Raw genomic sequence first — 20,576 nt, forward strand, 5'->3', positions numbered from 1 at the left:
TTTATTTAACTGTTTGTTTATTTTTTTTTTTTTTGTATTTTTTTATCCTATGTATGTGCATGGACCAAAATGCAAAGCTGACAGAAATTGTTTTAGGGCCTTTGTGTGTAAACTCATTTTTATCTACCAAAACTGGGTTATTTGCTCACTTCACCACAGTGTGAGCAAGAACAGAATCTTATTTCATTGAAATAAACCTGAACAGATCATGTTTCCTCTGACAGAAAAAGAGGACACCACAAGTTTTTTTGTTTTTTGTTTGTGCTTTCTCTACTGTCCAGTAGGGGGCAGAAAAGAGATCAGGATACTTCCTGGTCTTTTTGTTCCAGCAAAAAACAAACTCATTTTTCACAACTCTAGGAAATTCTTTCATTTTAACTTTATAATCTATAAATAAATAAATAAATAAATAAACAAACACTGAAGAATACACATATTGTACAGATGCACTATATTACTAATAGTTAAGACTAAGTGAATACAGTAAGTTCTGGATTATGTAACAGCTGCTCCATATTAAATTCAGTACATAAACAGATGGTACTGATATTTTGAATGCAAAGTTAGTTCCGTGTTTTTGCTGTTGAAATGTTACTCAGATTTAAACGGTTTCTCGGATTACATCATCGATCGACTCTCTCTACATGAAGAAAGCACGTGGGAGAATTTGTTGTTCCTTTAAACTTGATTAGTCAGCTGTTCATATTCAGAATAAAACTAATGGAATCAACAACTATGAATCAACAATGAAACTAACTGTTGAACACCTCCAAACCTGTCACGCTCAAACCCCAGTCACAACAATGTCTGATAAACCAAACCTGCATATTGTTGGAGCTGATATATAGACAGAAACAGAAAAGTGCTGGGAAGTAAAGCAGCATGAAATATATCTTATTCTGAGAAACAACAAACCATGACAGGACACACTCCAAACCATCCTAACTCTATGGCCTGACACACACACACACACACACACACACACACACACACACACACACACACACACACATACACACACACACATCTCTCAGTTTCAGCCACAGGAACATCTGTCACTCTTCATCCACCCATCACCTGTTTCTCAGGACCTTGAGCTCCTATAAATTGCACCTCTTCAGATGTTGATGCATTCAGTTACTGTTTGAGCAGCTTGTCTATTTCCTGGAAAGGAAGGACAGTTTGCTTAAGCTGTTAGGTTTCTCAGACTATTCAAGTACAGGGCTTAGGTTGGCTTCACTCTTTGCCTGTTACTCCACAAAAGGCTCACATCAGACTCCAATGTCCTGTAATTTAAGTATTGCCCTGCAGGCTATGTTCACCATCTTATGGGATAATTTCAAAGTGTGCTGTATAACTAAAAACATGACCTGCTTTTCTTTATTGGACACAAACTCTTCCCTCATTTGTCTTGATTCTGACATCTTGGACTTTGATTCGATCTGGGATGAGAAACTTTTCAGCATTTGGCTATGCTTAGCACAGACATAGCTCATAATTGAACATGTCTGCAGCTGGAGAGACTGCAGACATCATTCTGAAGTTTTAGATTAGTTTACTGCCTTTGATCACAGTTGCATTTACAGGCCACATGATGCTAATTCCTGCTACAGCTAGCTTGTCTAAATGCTTATTAAATACTAATTTTAAAAGTTACTTTCTTTCTTTCTTTCCTTTCCATTCAATTCCATTCCGTGTATTTTTCCTATATAATTTCAGTATTGACAAGCAAACTTATATATGGCTTGTGCAACATATATGCAGCAGTAATGTTTCGTTTATAGACATTTATAGCTATTTACTATAAAAATGACCATTGGTTGTTACTAAAGTCCCATCATCGGATCATTTTAAACCGTTGTACAGTTTAAACCCTAGAACAGATGAAGAATTACAAGAAATTTGTGAAAGAAGAGTCAGAAAGACAGAGCTGACTGGAGGCAAAAGCAGAAAAAGAGCAGAGATGGAAATTGGTGGTTTCTGTGCAGCAAATCTCCTGCTTTTCCAACCAAAATTAAATGTCTTGTAACTATTGGCAATTTACAGTGCCACTTATCGAGCTTTAAACAAAGAGCCATACGTTCACGATTTTGGGTTCTTGTAATGGACACCATAGAAAACGTACCAGACTGTATTTCTTCCATTTGTGTTTGCAGTAAGAACACAGAACAATTCACTAGTTTACAAAATGATTAAAATACTTTATTCAGAGTCAATTTTTCATGCTAGTCTTTTGACATGGTGCAATTAATCCTTCACATTCTAACTTATTGGAAATACAGACATTAGCCAGACACATAGTTCAGAAAGAAAAGAGATTACGGTTACACTATGATGATGATAATGATGATGATGATGATGATGATATTATCAACATCAAAAATATCTGTGGAATGGAGCCTTTTTCTTCAGACCTGCAAGACATTTTATACTTTATCGACTATGCTTTGAAGAACAACTCCAGTGAATTGTCTTATTCCTTACTATGATCATTTCTAACTTTAAATAACATTAATCCTAAGTGACTAGTGTACAGTGGGTTGGCCAGACAGCTCAGGACCCATGACTTGTACATGAGCTAGGAACAGGGTTAGAAATTGTGTGTTTCATGTTTCGTTGTATCTATATTTGGATTTATTTTGCACTTCAGCTTAAAAAAAAAATTCCCTTCTTTTCATTATAGTTATTTATGGATTTGTAAAATTTGGGTTCTGTGTTAGTTTGTGCATATTTCATGTGTTATATTTATTTAATCAAGGATTGATATTCTGAATATTTTAGATTAAGATAGATTGGAGTTGTTTTAGTATTTAAGTTGTTAATTTCAGTATAATTATTATTTTTGTTTGTTTGTTTTTTGGATGATTAGGTTAAAGGTGAATAGCAAGTAAGTGGGTATTTTTATTTTTTATTTTTTTCAATTTAGTATTTTCCATGCTCTAGATCAGATTTTTGAATTTAATGTTTCTTTGAAAATTGTATCCATGTTTGGATTTATTTTGTACAGGCTAAATCTAAAAGATTTTTATTCTTTTAATTTCTTTGGCTAATGCGGATGGAGGGGAAAGGAATTCAGGTGGTTTGGTGTTAGGGATAAGCTTAGGCTTAAAGTTAAAGGGTAAAATAGGAGTTACATGGTGAAGAGGGATTTTTCATCTAAACAACTAAACAACAACATAAGACGTTCAACTTTATAACATAAAACTGAAAAAGGTTACTAAATAATCGCTCAAAAAGTGACTAGCATTTAAATTCTGCTGCATGTCCTCATTACAGACCTGCTGTTCCCATCTCAATCACTTTGCTTCCCTAAATACTGAACACACATTTCCACTTCTCTCTTTTTCACTTATTTGTGTATTCGGATGTGTCTTTGTGTGTATTTTGTGTGTGTGTTCTTATTTAATCTCCTTCCCTCACACATGTTATGATTGTCACCATATTATCACATACTTTGTGACTTTCGTCATCATCTAACTTGTGCGTCTGCATCTTGTCTTCCTGTTTGTAACTCAGTGTTATTGTGTCAAGGATATGAAGGGATTGAAGATTATGATTTCTCACGTTAAAGCAACTAGCCAAACTAGTATTTTTAATCCAACACTTTTTTAAATCTCTAATATCTATTGTTGATACTTACGTGGATATGATGTGTATATGGTTTTCAAGGAAACCGCTCGTAAAGACATCACTGTGCAGTCACAGTTTACGGAACCATTATTATGCTATTTATGACGGTATGAAGTTAAATCACAATTTCACGAGACTCGAGTCAAGGACCCTAGGAGAAGAAGTCAAAATGATTTATAATCAAAAAGAAAAAGAAACTCTGACATAAATATTAACTTATTAACAGGCATAATATGTAGAATTCCTCATATATAACTAACAACAATGTTAAAGCTGTAAAATAACATTTTGTCCACAGACAAAATCAGAGCTCCATCAGACACGTAGTGGACACATGCAAGTTTATCATGTGCTTCTACAACTTCTACAGCATGTGAACAAAAGGCAAAGAATGTGCATTGTTTGGAAAGGGAGGATATTCAGTGGACTGTCTCTCTGCCTGTGTCTCTCACCTGCATTCTGCTGTGTAGTGTTTTCATTGTCCCTGCATTTCTTTCAGCAGTATTCCAGAAATGGGGCATTGTTAACTGCCTAGTTTGCTTGATCGTTCTCGTCGCTGGCTTAGATGTATGTTTTGACCATCATGGCTTCCCCCGCGCGCACACACACACACAAACACAGGTTATTGCACTGGCATGTAGCATATGTTAGCTTGAGGTATTATCAGAGATCCACGTGAGCTCCCCTTATCAGTGGATCCAGCGGAAAAAGAACAAGATAGAGAAGAGAAAACATTAGATTAAGCAGTCTATCTCTAGTCTAGCAGTCGAAGCTCTAGTATTCTGTTGCATATATGTGATTAACACAGGTGACTCTACATCATGTCCCGGTAACTGGAAACAGGGACATGATTTCTGCCAACAACAAAAAAAATTCAACATGATTCAAAATAGCACTAAGCAGACAGATGTGAGATTCATGCAAAAGCTTAACCCAACTCACAAACAGTGAAACAACTAAGAAAAAAACACTATTCAGTTTCCTTCCGCTTTCCAGAGCATTTGAAGTCATCCATGGAAACAGAGGCTGTGTTTACTTTACACTAGCAGGTTTAGTTGTTTTATTCATTAAAAATGGCAGATAGATAAGGTAACAGCTAAACATTTGATTAGGTTGCAGAGCCTGAATCTGTATTTAATGACAAGGAGCTGCAGCAGGTGGGAACGGACGCACTCCAGAGAAGGAAAGGAAACCTGCGGAAGCAAGTAGACCGTACAGCTGTACACAGGGTGTCAAGGAGAGAGGTTGCTGGGGCAGCTGTGGACATTCACTAACCACATATCTATTGCTTGACATATTAAAAGCACAAGTAGACGCCATTTTACTGCTGATGTGTTTGTCGCTGTGTCATTCTGTATACTCCACCCTCACCTGGTAAAACACCATCATATCACATTGCACTGAATTCTCCTTTAAAAGAAATGAATGACTGTTATATAAAAAGTGTTTACAATTTTATGAGGTTTAGAAGGCTTAGATTACATGGACCATAAAAACATACATCTGTGATTTGCCTTGCAGTTGGATTTACTGTCGGAGCTGCTGTTATTTAGGATATAAAACATGATGACTTTGTTATAGGAAGATCATAGTGGTGCATGTGATGTGGCCCAGAAGTAGCCAAAGAATCTGTGATTTGTTTATTTTTTGTTCCAGTGGTGGAAATTATTCCCCTATTGCCAAAGATTTAAAACAAGTTCAGGAATACGGCTCCCATAAATAGGCAAAATATTGAGGCACGTTTGATTAATTTCACCGCACATCATACCGTGTTTGTGGATGTGAAATATTTTACTGTTATAACTGTATAAATGTTAGACATCTTGGCAAAGTAGCACCACGTCACCAATAATGTGCTCATGTTTATTCAATAACACTATCACATAACATGCTGTACAAGTCCCAGTGAATTATCTGTTAATATAGAAACATTATGCATTAAAATGAGCATACGTACATCTTCACCTTGCGACCAGTACTACTGCTGTATCAAACATGAGAATTTAACAGTCCTGTGGTCAAAAACGATTTAGAATGGAGTTCCCTGACTCACCCCCCCCCCCCCCCCTTCTCCCTCTGCATGGAAATATACAGTAACATTAAAAACACTCCCACCCTAAACACCACCATGGACAAATTTACTCAAACCAGTTCAAAAATGTTTTCAACATGCAGGGTTTTTTGTTTTTTTTTAAATTAAATTCAACAAATAATGGGTCATTTAAAAAAAAAAAAAAAAAAAAATAGAATTTTTTAAATCAGGGCCGGTTTTTATTTTTAGTACCACTTTTCTTTTGAGGTACTAAAACTGAGCATGGTTTCAGCATCTTAGAAATAAAACAGCTTGCAGTTTATTCCTAAATAAATCCAGACGACTAAAACTCAGCATTCTCTTCAACGGCTTAAAGTAATCCTGGAGTTGACTCATTAACCGTTGTAAGAAAGCTTCCATCACTTCTAACATGACTTTGATCATTTTTAAACAAAAGTTCAGTTCTTTTCATTGCATTCCAGCTCATTTGCAATACAAAGTTTTTCCTTTTTCACATTCAGACTTCATCAGTAGACCATGTTACCAACCTGCTGATGCATAGCTTTGTGCCGTGGCATGACAGTGGGAAACTGAGCAAGGCCATGATGAAACTCTGCTGGAGGCTAGATGCAATTCCCCCAAGAGTCCCCTGGAACGGTATGTGCAGAAGGTTCTAGTAGCATGACCGCTTCAAGAACATGAAAAAGTAACTACATTTATGCACAACCCAATAACTCACATAAGGTCAAATCTGGAAATAAACACAATTATCACAACTGTGGGGTTGAATACTTTATTTCCCCTCTTCTTCATACATGTTTTCCCGATGTTCAATTCCATCCAAAGAAAAATTAAAGTGAGGTAAAAGTGCTCAAATTAAATCGACAATAAGTTTAATAAACCTCAAAACACCAAGTTGACAAAAGCTTCCCCCCCCCAAGAAAAAAAAAAAAAAGAAAAAATAAATTTTAACATCTTAAACTTTTCAGCTCACAAATCATTGGCACAGTCAGACATAACACAAAAAACTGCTCATCCTACAACTCGTTATCACCTGGCAAAGGACTTCCAGAAAAGCCTCCAGCGTCAGCAAAACTTTAGACAATTGTCATAACACAGGAAAGTCCTCCCCTAGGAAAACATTAAACAATGATACGGATGCTTTGAGCCATAGTGCAACAGTAATAGCAAAGCTTAAACACCTTTGTTCACAGATAGACAGCTAAGAGAATGTTCAAATAGGGAAATTCTGGAATTACAGCAGGAAAAAAATAATAATAATAATAAAACACCTATCTGAAAGAACAAAATACTTCTGCATTAGTATAGATACTGCATGCATCATTTCAAATACAATCTCCCTATATTACAAGCAACCCACTGTACCTTGTGCTGTTAAATAGAAGACCAGCCAAAGCCCACCATGCCAAGTCTCATCTGGGTGAACAACCAGCAGGATAAAACATCAGATGGCAGCTAAAACTGCTCAAATCTGGGCAGATTAAGGAGATGCTGTATCGATACATCACATCTGTGGTCTAAAACTTAAGCCTTAAGAGCTGATTTGCATAAACTTAACCTGAAAAGATACTTGGGTTTGCTTTGAGGAAACAGGACCACAGATGTCTGAGAAATGAAAACATCTGAAAGCAGACATCTAAATACTCCATTAAATATATCCCATCAGTTATATGAGAAACATTTCAAGCCAGAATGCAGGTTAAATAATGCAGAACCACACAGCAGCCCTTTGTCACGTTCCGTTCTCCGCTTCACCTGGTCAAGCTGGTCAATGCCTGTTTGCCCAGCTTGGTGGCATTAAAAGGGCAATCGACAAAGTCAAATTACTGGAATGACTAGACAACTAGGCTTAAGAAAAGCAAGGTGTTAGGATGGACCAAAGAGGATATCATCATATAAACTGACTTCTCATGGCACCAAAATGCCTAGCTCCATAACATACACATACCCCGACCCAATATTTACTGTAACCTCTGACCCCACCCCCCCATACATTTCCCCCCACCCCATCACCACTCGACTCCAACAACCACAGCCTGCCTACAAAAATTTGATAAGACCTGACCCAGAGGGTGACCACAACTGTCAGAGGCTGCAGTGACCCTTTCCCACCTCCCTCCAAAGTCTGTGTGTGTGAAGCAGATAAGAGGCTGATCGTGGCTCTCCAGGTCATCCACTTTGTGTGCGCGCGGACCTGAAAAAGCTGCACGCAGATGCAGAGTAAGCAGAAGGAGAGACTTCGTAAAGAAAATCGGAAACAGCTGTTAGTTCAGAATGAAAGGCTTTTCACACAGATTATGTGGTGATAAACACACGAGATGTTGAGGCACATAGGTTTTAACGTTGAGGGCATGCAACATTAACCATACCAGAGGTTTAAAATCCATAACTGGAACCTACCAAGAGCCACTGTAATGTTTCTGTGAATGGGGCCCTGCTCCAATGACCACAAAAGGGTTCAGCATGGGATCCGTATGAAGAGCAAGAGCAGAAGCACATGTAAGGTGTTCGTCAGAGCAGAAAACCCTGCCCACCTCCCTCCAGCGAAGACATATTCTGCCCTGCACCTCTTAGGATAATTTTAGCGTGGTGCGACACCGGTTTGGAGTCTTGTTACACAGCAATGCAAAGCCTGCTAAGGATCACTATAGACTCAAGCACACAGGACACCCAACACTTTATCCTTTTAAGGAAAAGGGACAACCTCACAGTCATGCTCCTTCTCACATGTACACTCATTTCAAATTCAATTCCATGCATAAGTCACTCAAAGGCTATCCTGTCCTCTCACCGGAAGCCGACTCCGCATTACCCAGATTAAATCGCAGAACGAGGACCAGTTAGTTTCTGAAAACGTTACTTGCACTGTTGTCCTTAACAAAACATAAGACTACATCGCTTATTTGTCCTAAACGGGTTGGAAATCTGAAATCAGCTGTACTGAGAGAACTTTCTGAAGTTTGTAGTGGAATACTAAAGATATTTTTGCATGCAAACATTGTACACAGCTGTAGCACACCAAAACAAATGCTACGTAAACTATACGTTCAGCACCTCTGTCTAGAACAAACGTGCAGTGTCCTTTACCTCACAATAACCCTGGTTATCATTAGCTGAGGAAGTTAAAATGCTCAAGCTGAAAGCTCTTAAGGATATTAGCAGCTCATAGTAAAAAAAAAAAAAAAGAAAGGGGGAAATCCCTCCTCCTTGCACACTGGAATTTCCTGTTCAAGTCCGTGCTTACTTTTTTTGTGTCACCCAAATTCTTTTTATCCAATTTATATATCTATAACAAAATTGTGGTTTTTTTCTACATTTTCTGTGTTTTATAACAAGAAGCATCAAAACCGTCCTTTGAGAAATCTTTCCCTCCCTTAAAGACAAAAGTCTGTAATACATCAGGGAGGAATAAGGCACAATAAAAATTTCAGGTTGCAAAAAAGTTATTGCTCAGATAAGGGACACTGAACAAAAAACAAAAACAATCCGAGAAACAAATTTACAGGAGCATTTGATCTTTCCCCACCAATATAGAAATTCCAAGCTCTAAAAATATAGATATATATATTACTTAGAATCCAAAGGTCTTGACACATTGACAAATTTAGCAAGAGAAAAAAAAAAAAAAAAAAAAACCCACATATATATAGACCCGAATGCTTGTCCTCTTAAATATCTTTATGCCCACACAGGAAAATAGCACTCATGGCCAAACAGTTTTTTTTTCTTTTTCTTCCCCTTCATTAATAAAGCATATGTTTAGAGTCTTATTTACATGGCAGCCATGTTGGAATGGACTGGTTACAAGATGCCACATAGTAGTTACTGAAGTTCAGGTCTCGGACATAAGGTGCTGGCTGGTAGTAACAGGTCACGTTAGTAGCATCTGGTATGACATTCTGTTCTGCAAGCACCCGGAAAGCTGTGAGTGAGATGAGGTTAAGTGTCTGCCTCCTCTCATGTCCCATGAGGCAGACTGTGCTCTCGTTCACGACCCGTCGCAGGATCATGAGGTAGTCATACTTGCTTTTCTCCTCACCCACGAAATGACTCTGCAGGTAGGCCTCAAGTTTCCGCTGCTGCTCGCCGATGTCAGGAAAATCAATGAAGAAGCGAGAGCACATATAGCGCTCCAATGCTTTGAACTCCTCCTTATCTGTGGGCCTGAAGTCTCTCACAAGAAGGTTACAATATTTCAGCAAGCCACCTCCACGGATTTCCTCTGGCCTTTTGGTGGCAATCAGCTTGTTCCTGAGGTGGTCTAGTGCCACAGCAAAGTCACCATACATACTCTCCCCAGTCACAGTAGGGTAGAAATGCTGAGTCATAGGCTTTTCTGAGTCGTAATGAGACAGCACAGAATCCAAGATTATCTGGAAGGAGTCCACACTAAACTCAAACTGTCTGCGGATAGAATCCACGAACTTAAGCTCCACGTTGCGTCCATTATTATTGGACAGGGAGATAAGAGACCAGCGGTCCTGTTCCATGTACACTTTAACCAGTTTCTGCACATAGGCCTCCTTCAGCGTCATGTGTGTGATCTTCTCCTTGTTAACTCCTTCAGGCAGGAAGTCCAACAAAGTGCTCAGCACCACATCTTTGATGAGCTGGAACTCTGTCTCCTGGGGGAGATCAACTCTGAAGATGACATCCAGATCTTTGTAGCTCCAGCCAATGTCCTTCACCAGGACGTGGCTGGCAGTGGACCCATTTAAGCGAATGTCATTGACTTTTATGCCACTTTGCTCAAGCCGGTTGCGCACCTTCTGTACAATGTCCTTCAGTCGCACCTCCAGTGTGGGGAAGTTTCCCCGGCCGTGAATTGGTACCGGTTCACTCAGCACCTCGTGCAGTCGGCTCACCTGCTCCCAGGTAAGTACACTATAAGACTCACTATTGCTGCTGTTTGAGGCCTCAGCCATGTTTGCCATCGTTATAGTTTCCTCAGACAAACTGCAAAGAAGGAAAAATATTTATGGGTAAGCCTCAGAGAATAAAATGAAAATCAATCTCTCTACTACTGGTAAAAACAAACAAACAAACAAAAAACAAACAAACAAACCCACACGCGCACACTAAACAAAGTGAACCAACATCACAGAGTTACATAACAGTGATAACATATCTATAGAACTTAAATCGGGCAAAGCAGCTGTGTCTTATAAGATAATCATGCAAACTTTGGAACAGTGACACACACACACACGCACACACGAAAGGCCAAGCAGCTTTCATTAAAAACACTCGACAACTCAAACACGCAAGCTTTCCCCATACGAAACTTTTACTGACTAACTTAAACCAAAAATAAAAATCGTGAGAAAAAAAAAACAACCACATCGAGTTTAAACCTGTTTTTTAAAAGCACGCGCTTGGGCAAACGTGCACGCGCCGTCTGCGCGAGGCTTCCACCATTATTTTTATTATTTACAGTCAAACCGACAGGCTAAAAAAATGTTGGCCTTGTTTATAATAAAACCCACAGAGGAGGAAAGAAAAAAGGACTAGTGAGGAGGTTTCAGAGCGAGCCCCATCATCCGAAGAGCTATTTTTTTATTATTATTTTTATTTTATTTTTTTTTTACACGTGATGGCTTTAAACAAAGCATTAAAAGAGTTCAGGTCTAAAATAATAACAAACATTTCATCACTTCACCGTTACAGTGAAACACACTGCTTTTATACGCTGTACTAAACCCGTACACGGAGAAAAACAAGCTGTGCTAGTTCAGCTGTTACACAAACACAAGACAAGGAGAAATAAAGCAGCACAAACCTGAGGACAGCACTGGGGGTCACTTAAAGCGCTCACACGGAGTGTTGGGGAAACAAACTGAGACGTTATCTAAAGTTTCGCAGCTCCATCCACACACACACGCAGTATCTCAGAGCTCCACGTTAAATCTGCTCACTTCTGACTCTACAGCGCTGCCTCGCCTTCTTATAGGCCGAACAGCCTGCTGGGAAAAAAGATCAAACCCATCCGCCGTTAACGACGTACTTTATTTACACCTCGGTCTTGTGTAATTTAGGCCAATTTGGGGTTTTTTCCCCCCACACCACCGTGTTATTTGTGAGATTTGAAGCATCTACCGTATATGGCATGAGGTGAAAGACTGCAGCTCTTATAGCGTATGGATTTATAAATACTCGCGTTTTATTACCCGCATGCACGCAGCAAGCCTGTGATTGGCTGAACGGGTTTTTGCGTTGCCAGGTAACCACCCGCCTAAGCACATTTAATTTCGGCGAGTATTAACTGCACCACACTAACGGCTCTTACTAGACTTTTATTATTTAAATATTATTATATAATTATATGTGTTATCCATTATATACTCCACAGTATAATATTTAAATAATAAAGTAAGACTCCTACTTAATTTTTAGTTTTATTTATATATATATATATATATATATATATATATATATATATATATATATTTATATATATATATATATATATATATATATATTTATATATATATATATATATTTATATGTGTGTGTGTGTGTGTGTGTATACATATATATACACATATATATATGTATACACACACACACACACATATATATATATATATATATATATATATATATATATATATATATGTGTGTGTGTGTATACATATATTCACACACACACATATATAGTATAATATTTTAATAATAAAAGTTCAGTAAGAGTCGAACTTTAATTATTAATAGTATAATATATAGTATATATAATAATTGTAAAATATTTAATAATCTAGCAAGATAGCATATTTTGCAGCTAGTTACTGGAAGTTATAGGCAATTAAAAAATCTCATTCCTCTGCCTGGGTGATGTACAGCTGTCAGCTCAAAAACTCCAAACAAACAGGTGTATAGGTTTATTAGGAATGTTAAACTGAATTAGTGTGTCAAGACGAGTGTAATTGCACTGTTGTCCTACCCAGGGTTTTTTCCGGCCTCACACTCGGTATTCCTGAGTATGACCTCCATGGCCAGGAGTGGTTACCGAAGGTGAATGAGGGCATGAAAAATTATTAATGAATACAACATACCTGTTATTATTAAATTCCAGACTTCCACACCTACTCAGATTATTACCGGATAATTATTATCTTCAGTGTCTTTAGAGTCTTTAGGGTGTTAATATAATTGACTGCTTAGTGAGATAATTCAAACATGACAACATGACCTACATGTAGCTTGCAATATGTGTGTGCGCAATTACACATACTGAGTTTGACAGGATAAGTATCAGATCTGCAACCTGTGAAATATTTGTTGCAAAATCCAGCATTGTGGATATGGGTGATGGATGAACTATACTGTATGACTCAGAAGTTAAGAAATCTGTTTATATAATCTATGCATCTAATGGACACTGAATAAAATAATCAGTTTTTGAAACATGAGATCTGACAAGCCCTGTCACCACAATTTCTACATCTATTAAAAGTAATTTCTTAGAAATTCTCCATGACATTCATATGTACTTTTCAATGATCAAGCAACTTTCCCTTTACTGTCTCTCATCTGAAGAAAAAAAAGTGTTCTCTCAGCATTGCTCATAAAGGATGCACAGAGCAAAACTCTGAAGAAAAGGAAAGAGGTGTGAGATTTGCTGACGAAAAAAAACGAGGTGAGGAATCCCCCTCTAACAGCTTCCGCCCCCACCTGAATTTCTACTAACTTCTTTTTTCTAGAGGGGTTAATCCCAGTCATTTCTACATATACTATACAACTCTCTCTCTATCTCTCTCATAGATAGATAGATAGATAGATAGATAGATAGATAGATAGATAGATAGATAGATAGATAGATAGATAGATAGATAGATATGAAACAAAAATTTACTTTTATTGCATTTATTTAATGTCTTGTTCTAAATATGAAACGAAAATTGTAGGAATTATTGTATAGACAAATATTGTTCAGCACGTAGCAACTGAGATACAAAGAGAGCCTGTGAACTCAAGCAGGCCCTGTAGGCTATACTGTTCTACTCAGGAAGAACAGGCCAGTGGATTTCCACTCACTTTTGGCAAAAGGTTTGTGAAAAAGCCTGTTCTGAATTAGGCTGAATTATTAGTAATGTGAAGAGAAGTTTGTGGCCTCAGCTGCGAGAGACATCCAGGTGCAGAGGAAACTAAAGCTTCCCACAGAGAGAGTACTCTGATTCAGACATCTTCAGCCTTAGCCTCCAACTCCGGGTGGTACAGTATTGGCTGGATATAAAGTAGACCTTTGGGATCACTGTGCAACAACATGCTTTCTTCCGAGATGTCAGCCATTTTATTTCAAACAAATAACAGCCATACAGAGTGTATAAAACAATGTTAATTCAATGGCTCTTGATTGCACAAATAGAGTGAACAGGAGCCAAGACTTAAATATTATCCTTTTAAGAAATCCATGAACTAAGAAATTCTACTAAGAAAATCATGAACTAACCCTGATATGGACATCAGTCTTTACCAACAACCCATCCCCCACAATATGTCCATTACACCATACCGTTGTTGAATTTCTAAATCTTGTCAAAAGTTCATTCGTTTTTTATAAATAGTTCTGAAAAACAACTTATTCAGAGTGACAATAAATTAGTTTTTTAAGTATTGTTATTAAGCAATGGACAGTATATAAATTTTGTGAGTCTTCCTATAAGAACAACATTTTTGAAAAGCTACATTATGATGAAAGACTGGTATAGAAATGATGTACTAACAGATCAACTTTTTCTGACATGCTGTAATAGGAAAATAATTTTTATATTCAGCTGTACCACACCATCCTATGTGGTATATTCCTTACTTACTGAACTCAATAGCTGAATTAACTAAAAAGTATTTTAATTTTTGTGACCGTTGAACACCTTCAATTCATCCACTGGTCCAGTTATCTCTGTGAGATGTGGGCTTTCTATGCAGTTCTAATGATTTAAGAAAAACACTTCTGGTAGTCTGACATCACCGTGTTCATTAATTTAAAGTGATAGGGTACTATTGCTTTTGTTTTGTTTTTTGTACATCAACCTGCATAGAAAATAGTTAAATCCTAGAATTCCAATGATGTCAAAAAAGTGGAAAAAAAATAAAACACGGATAATTAGTTAATCATTATTGGCTTGTTGGGCAAATCAGCAGTCATCTGTATTCGAGCCTCAAGCATCACTGCTAATGCTCAGATCTCATGATAGGACAAAATCATCTGAAGTCAAAGAACGATCAGGTTTAGACATATGATGCACAGAATAGGCAAACAAGAAGAAAACCCTAAAGGGAGTAAAGAAAAGAGATTAAGAGGTATTTTGTCCAAAGGTGAAAATTTCTGTTCTCAGGAGGAGCTGTGCCACCTGCTGCAGCTGGCTTTGTGACAGAGCGGAAGTGAGTCACTGCCCATGCCACGGATGGCTAGGCAGCAACCATTAACACATTAAACACATGCTACAAGAGACATATGCACGCACACACACAGGCCATTAACACATTAAACACTCCACTACATTTGCAGATGTCCACGCAAAATGTCACCCCCACCTTTTCCACCAGATGACTCATCATGACATATTCATAACCTTCTCCCCATGACCTCAACAGAAACATCATGACTACACTGCTTATCAGTGTCATAACTCCTTCTTGACTACAGAAACACTGTACAAGGGGCCATTTTTAACAACATGGAAAAGACAGGCACCAGCTGAGAAACTGAGAGTGCAGTACAGATAAACCATATGCATGTGCTTTTGCTATTGAACACAGGAAACAATTTTTGACAGTTTAAGAGTGGACAAAAGGCATTATGCAAAATACAAGTGTCAACATAGACACTTGAGAAATATTGTTGCTTCTCTTCAATAATAATGCTGCTGGAAAAGCAATTACAAGCTTAGAGAGGACTAGTCGTTACTTAATGGACTGTGACTGTCTTGGTTTCATCCTCCTACTCTTCCTCTAATTGGTTTAATAAAAACAGGCACACAAGCATTTTGTCACACACTGACAAATAAACCAACAGGATGACTAATAATAATAATAAACACACCAATAAAGCTGCAGACACTGGAAAGATGAGTGTTCACTAAGACACATTACTATTAATAAAAAAAACGCCGGAAGGCATGAAACTGTTCACACACTTCCAGACGCTGATTATTTAAATTGAATTATAGGAATCTAAAGAGAATTATAGATTTCATCTTACCTCCCATTTATTCAAATCATCATAACAAACAGGCTTGCATTACCGCAACTCAATTTCTCAACATTATTTATAGCCTTCATTAAAATATCACAGAAGTATTTTTTTTAAATTGAAGCATATTTTTAAATAGAAGAAAAAAATATGAACAGATGGAGATGGAAGTATGTGACGTCAGTTAAAGACAGTTTGAATGCAACCAAAATACTCATCTCTCATGACAAGAGGTTTGGGAGACAAGTGAGAAGACGGAGAATTAGCGTGATCCGTGTTGTCACTTGCTGAGTACACTATTGACTCACCTGGTTCACAATGACACTGGCAGTGTTTTGTTGTGTACACTCATTGTGTGCCAACTCTGCCTCCTTATCTTTCAGCTTTCTGTTTCCCTCTTCACCTTCACTTAGCTGGCACAGTGACTTCAACTAACCTAAATTCTGCTGTATCAGCTAATAATGTTCAGACCAAAATCTGATAGATACCTGGGTATACAGGACATACAGGACATATAGCAGATTTTACCTTTAACAGAACACACACACAGTACATTGCAGAGAATAGCATACATTAAGCCGGTAAGTCAACAGCGTGAATGTTTGGAAGCAAATATAGTACGGCAGAAACTTGCTTAAGGAACTGGTAAATATTTGAAGATATTAGTTAGTGAGAAAACATGCCCATAAGCTGATCGCTGATCACTGGTGCACAGCCAGGCTAGCAAAACCCGAATGACATATTTAATACAGCCTTCACCCACATGTGCAGAAATGTATTTACTTACCTGTTCCATCAACAGATATTTTAAACAAGGCAACTTTTACTAATTACAGTAACAAATGTGTGGTGAATAAAGACAAGTAAAAAACCATCAGTCTCCATCGCACCAAATAATCTCCCAGTATGATCAAAGCAAACACAATTACACATATCAAGGTGTTCATACTTTGAAGGACAAAGTGAGACAAGCAAAAGTCATATTATATATATATATATATATATATATATATATATATATATATATATATATATATATATATATATATATACACACACATACATACATACATACACACATATATATTCTGATTGCATTAAAGTGAAGATCTGTTTTTTCCCCCATCATTTCATAATTAATAAAAGGCATGTGTGTTAATATACACGCAATGGCCATTTTAATACAAAATCAATATCCTTTCTCATTCATGCCCTTATTCGATCAGCCAATCAGGTGGCAGCAGCATAATGCAAACTATCATGTAGCTATCCAGATCAAGAGCCTTAATAAATGTTCACTGCAAAGGTCAGTATGGGGAAAATGCGACCGTGGCATGGTTGTTGGTGTGAGATGAGCTGGTTTGAGTATTTTATAAACTGCTGAACTTTCTTTTTCAAGGTTTGGCATGTGGTGCATTCTGAGATGCCTTTTAGCTCATTACAGATGTAGAGTACTTACTTGGGTTACTGTAAGATTCTACATGTGGTCCCGCTGACACATGATTGTCAAACCGAATAACAGCATGAATAGTAAGCAGATGAACTAGTGCTTATGAGAGACAAAAATAAGAAGGAAGCAAAAACTGAAAACAGTAAAAATACAGCTTGGTGTTATTAGCTTCAATTTATGTAACATCTTTATTGAATCTGTCACATTTTTAAAGATATTTACAGTACTGTCAGTTCAGTAAAAATACAGAATACAGAACACAGCTCTCAAAATCCACCTAGTGGTCATGTTGGCCTGGGCATCTTCCACAACAAAAACAGGTGACAGTTATTAGGTAGGAGGAAGAGACGTTAGGGTAAGTGGGAAAAGCGCTGAAAACATACATACAGAGCATTAGCACACTGTTGCTACTGCCACCTGGAGCAGGGGGAAAGCAATGTCATTAGTTAAAAATGTAGGGGTGCAGGGGTAAAACATTTTTGCAGCTGAAAGATAAAAATAGTTCCTACCAGCCAGTACCACTTAAACTGTGCATTATAAACACTGCATATTATTTTTCACTGGACATACTTTAAAGGAACTACCTTGCAAAGAAAAAAAAAGTGAGTGCTGTGTGATGTGACGTAGAGCAGCGGTGGCCCCCTTCCTGTCTCTTCTGACTGAATATCTCTCTAAATATTGCACCCATCAGATCAGACAGAGCAGACAGAGCAGCATGCAGTGGGGGAAAAGCATATAGAAATATTGTAAGATTTGTGAACTACTCACTGGAATGAAAATAAATTGATCCAAAGCCCATAAACCTCCTACGCTTTAGTTCAGCAATGGTGCAAAATCAGTAGAAAAATTGGCGTCATCATGGACATGTTAGCATAATCTCTGTGTACGTGTATAGAAAACGTGACTGGACTTATCAAAAGTTCTTTGCTGTAGGATATTAAAAATGAATCGTTCTCTCTGCCTTGACCGACATGTTCACTATGTCATGAAATTCATTTGTTAGATCAGTAACGGGGAAAGAGATGCAGTCTGTCTTTCTTCTGAGTGTCAGAATACTTGAATATGAATACATGTGAGGCCATAAATCCAATACTAATTCAGTCAATTTGTGTACAGCGTAGTGTGGATGAGAGCCAGATCACACAACCCTTTATTTCAGACTGACTGAGTGCTTGAAACATACGCACTGCAATAGAAACTAAACGAATGTTTTTTCCTTTGAAATGGGTTTGAAATAAAATATGTGCCATGTGCAATGACAGTCCTGAAAGCATCAACTAATCTATTAGAGCTGCAAATGAACGTAAAACATCAGCCATTTCACCCACTAATCATGGCAAACCAAGAACATACTTGACTTCAAATCTGGACCAGAATTTGACAGACGTTTTCTGGAGGCTGATAGCAGACTAACACAAGAATGTGCACACACATACGCTCACGTGCATACTGTATCAGTACATGAGAAGCCACAGAGATCCCAGGGTGCCTCTGGCCCGCGTTCTCTCTAAGAGGGAGAGTGGGAGAGATTTCAGAGGTCACGTCATCCAGCTGTTGCCTCCCACAGCACCAGGTCTGGGTCACAGTTCAGATTGAGGGAGTATGGGGGGGGGGGGTGGCAGGGATATGTGGGGTCTGGGGAATAGTTTGGCCAGAGAGCCATTTGTCCTGCTGCAGTGTAAGCAATGTAAGCAATCAAAATAAAAAACAACAACAAAAAAATAAACCAACAACAAAAACAATAAGCCATGTAAAATCCTCTTTCTTCACAGAGAAACGACATTTTCCGTGTTTGTTCGTTAGCTGCAACACATGATCGCTTCTGATTTCTTTGCTGAGTTGTGGTGTTCTAAAAGCTTCCACCAATGTCAGAGCCATGCAGCCAATGAATGAGTCACATAAGCCATCTGTGCTTGACTGGCAGATTATCAAAGACAGTGAAAAACAATACAAGCGACATATAGATGAGTTGACATTGTCTTAGAGTGTGTCCTGGTCCCCTCTGCTTGGCAGTAAAAACCCAGAGTCCAGGTGGTTGAGCGGAAGAGTCCCTCAAAGCGGTAACTCCTGAAGGCAGTTACCTGCAGTCTTTCAGAGGAAGAGGAGGCGAGCACCCACACTCGCTGAGACTCCTCTATCGCTATGCCTGGCTGCCAGGCAGGGTGATGTTGCCCAGATGCAGCACTGGAAGTGGATGAGCTTCTGTGTTGAAGACCCAGTTCTCCAAAGGCAGCAGATCATCACTGGAGAACAGCAGATAGAGATACCTACAGCACAGAAAAAAGACCCAGAAACCTCTTTCAAGATTCAGCTTTGCTTCAGTTATTCCTAGGCTTTATTTTTCACATCATACAGTAGGTGCAGTGAAGCAACTTCATCAGCAGGTGGCATTAATGTTCAATAAGCTTGAGTGCTGAATTGACAGAGTTGTTAAATGTCATTTATGTTGTTATTTATTATAATAACGTGTTATTACTTGTCCTTAAAAGACCAACATGTACCTAATACTCAGATATGAGGAAAAAACAAAATAAATACTTGAGAGTCTCTGCTAAGAAGAAGCTCTGCTGGACGTCATCGTAGGTGGGGTTGGAGGAGTAGACGTCTTTAACACCAGAGAAACCTCCGCTGACTCTGCAATATTTATCTATAGCCTGCAGAAAACAGTCAGATATATGCTTTCATAACTGGAGTACAAGCTGTTTGATATATTCAGATTCAACCAAACAATCAAGTGCACTGGATTGTAAAGTAGCACAGAAGACACAAACACCATCTTAATTTGCAGCTGCCGTCTGTTCCATACTCCTCTCTCACATTGGCGGTTCCACTGACACTAATACATACCCAACACAGGGTTAAAGACATGAGAGACAGAAGCAATCTGTGCCAATAAAGCTCATCATGCTGTTATTGTTTACCGGAAACAACACTGTGTGTCATACAGCTGGTCTCTCATAGACTCATTTCACAGGGCTATGGACTGCATCTGGAACCTGCTCACTTCAACCTAATCCATTTAGCAAACAGCAGCTCGAGTATATCTGCGATCTAGAGTTTTGATATTCTATAGATATTACATTTATTTTAAATACAAGTTGACTAAATCACTAAAAATACAGTTTCTCTGTCGATCACTGGTGTAAATCAGACCCAATTGACCACAATTCTAAATATTTGAAATCATTCGAGATGAATCAGAAGTTATTATTATTATTATTATTATTAAACAAAAGCCTAACGAGGACACC

General features: G+C 38.0%; 2 protein-coding genes across 3 annotated transcripts in view; both read right to left on the minus strand.

Moving 5' to 3' along the window:
* Positions 1–6,441: 6,441 nt before the first annotated feature.
* On the minus strand, positions 6,442–11,781 carry tent5c (terminal nucleotidyltransferase 5C). Its single transcript, XM_027164682.2, has 2 exons — positions 11,463–11,781; positions 6,442–10,639 (listed from the first exon to the last, which is right to left on the minus strand). The coding sequence occupies exon 2, from the start codon at positions 10,615–10,617 to the stop codon at positions 9,451–9,453; it is 1,167 nt and encodes a 388-aa protein (XP_027020483.1). The 5' UTR covers positions 10,618–10,639; positions 11,463–11,781; the 3' UTR covers positions 6,442–9,450.
* A 5,713-nt stretch (positions 11,782–17,494) lies between these two features.
* man1a2 (mannosidase, alpha, class 1A, member 2) overlaps positions 17,495–20,576 on the minus strand; it is a 59,070-nt gene continuing 55,988 nt past the window's right edge. For both annotated transcript variants that reach the window (XM_027164309.2, XM_047814748.1), the window contains 2 exons: positions 19,864–19,979; positions 17,495–19,592 (listed from right to left, as the gene is read on the minus strand). In XM_027164309.2, coding sequence (XP_027020110.1) covers positions 19,466–19,592; positions 19,864–19,979 — 243 coding nt within the window. In that variant the 3' untranslated portion in view covers positions 17,495–19,465. The remainder of the gene's footprint in view (positions 19,593–19,863; positions 19,980–20,576) is intronic.

Source organism: Tachysurus fulvidraco, chromosome 6, assembly GCF_022655615.1.
Source record: "Tachysurus fulvidraco isolate hzauxx_2018 chromosome 6, HZAU_PFXX_2.0, whole genome shotgun sequence".
NCBI lineage: Eukaryota > Metazoa > Chordata > Actinopteri > Siluriformes > Bagridae > Tachysurus > Tachysurus fulvidraco.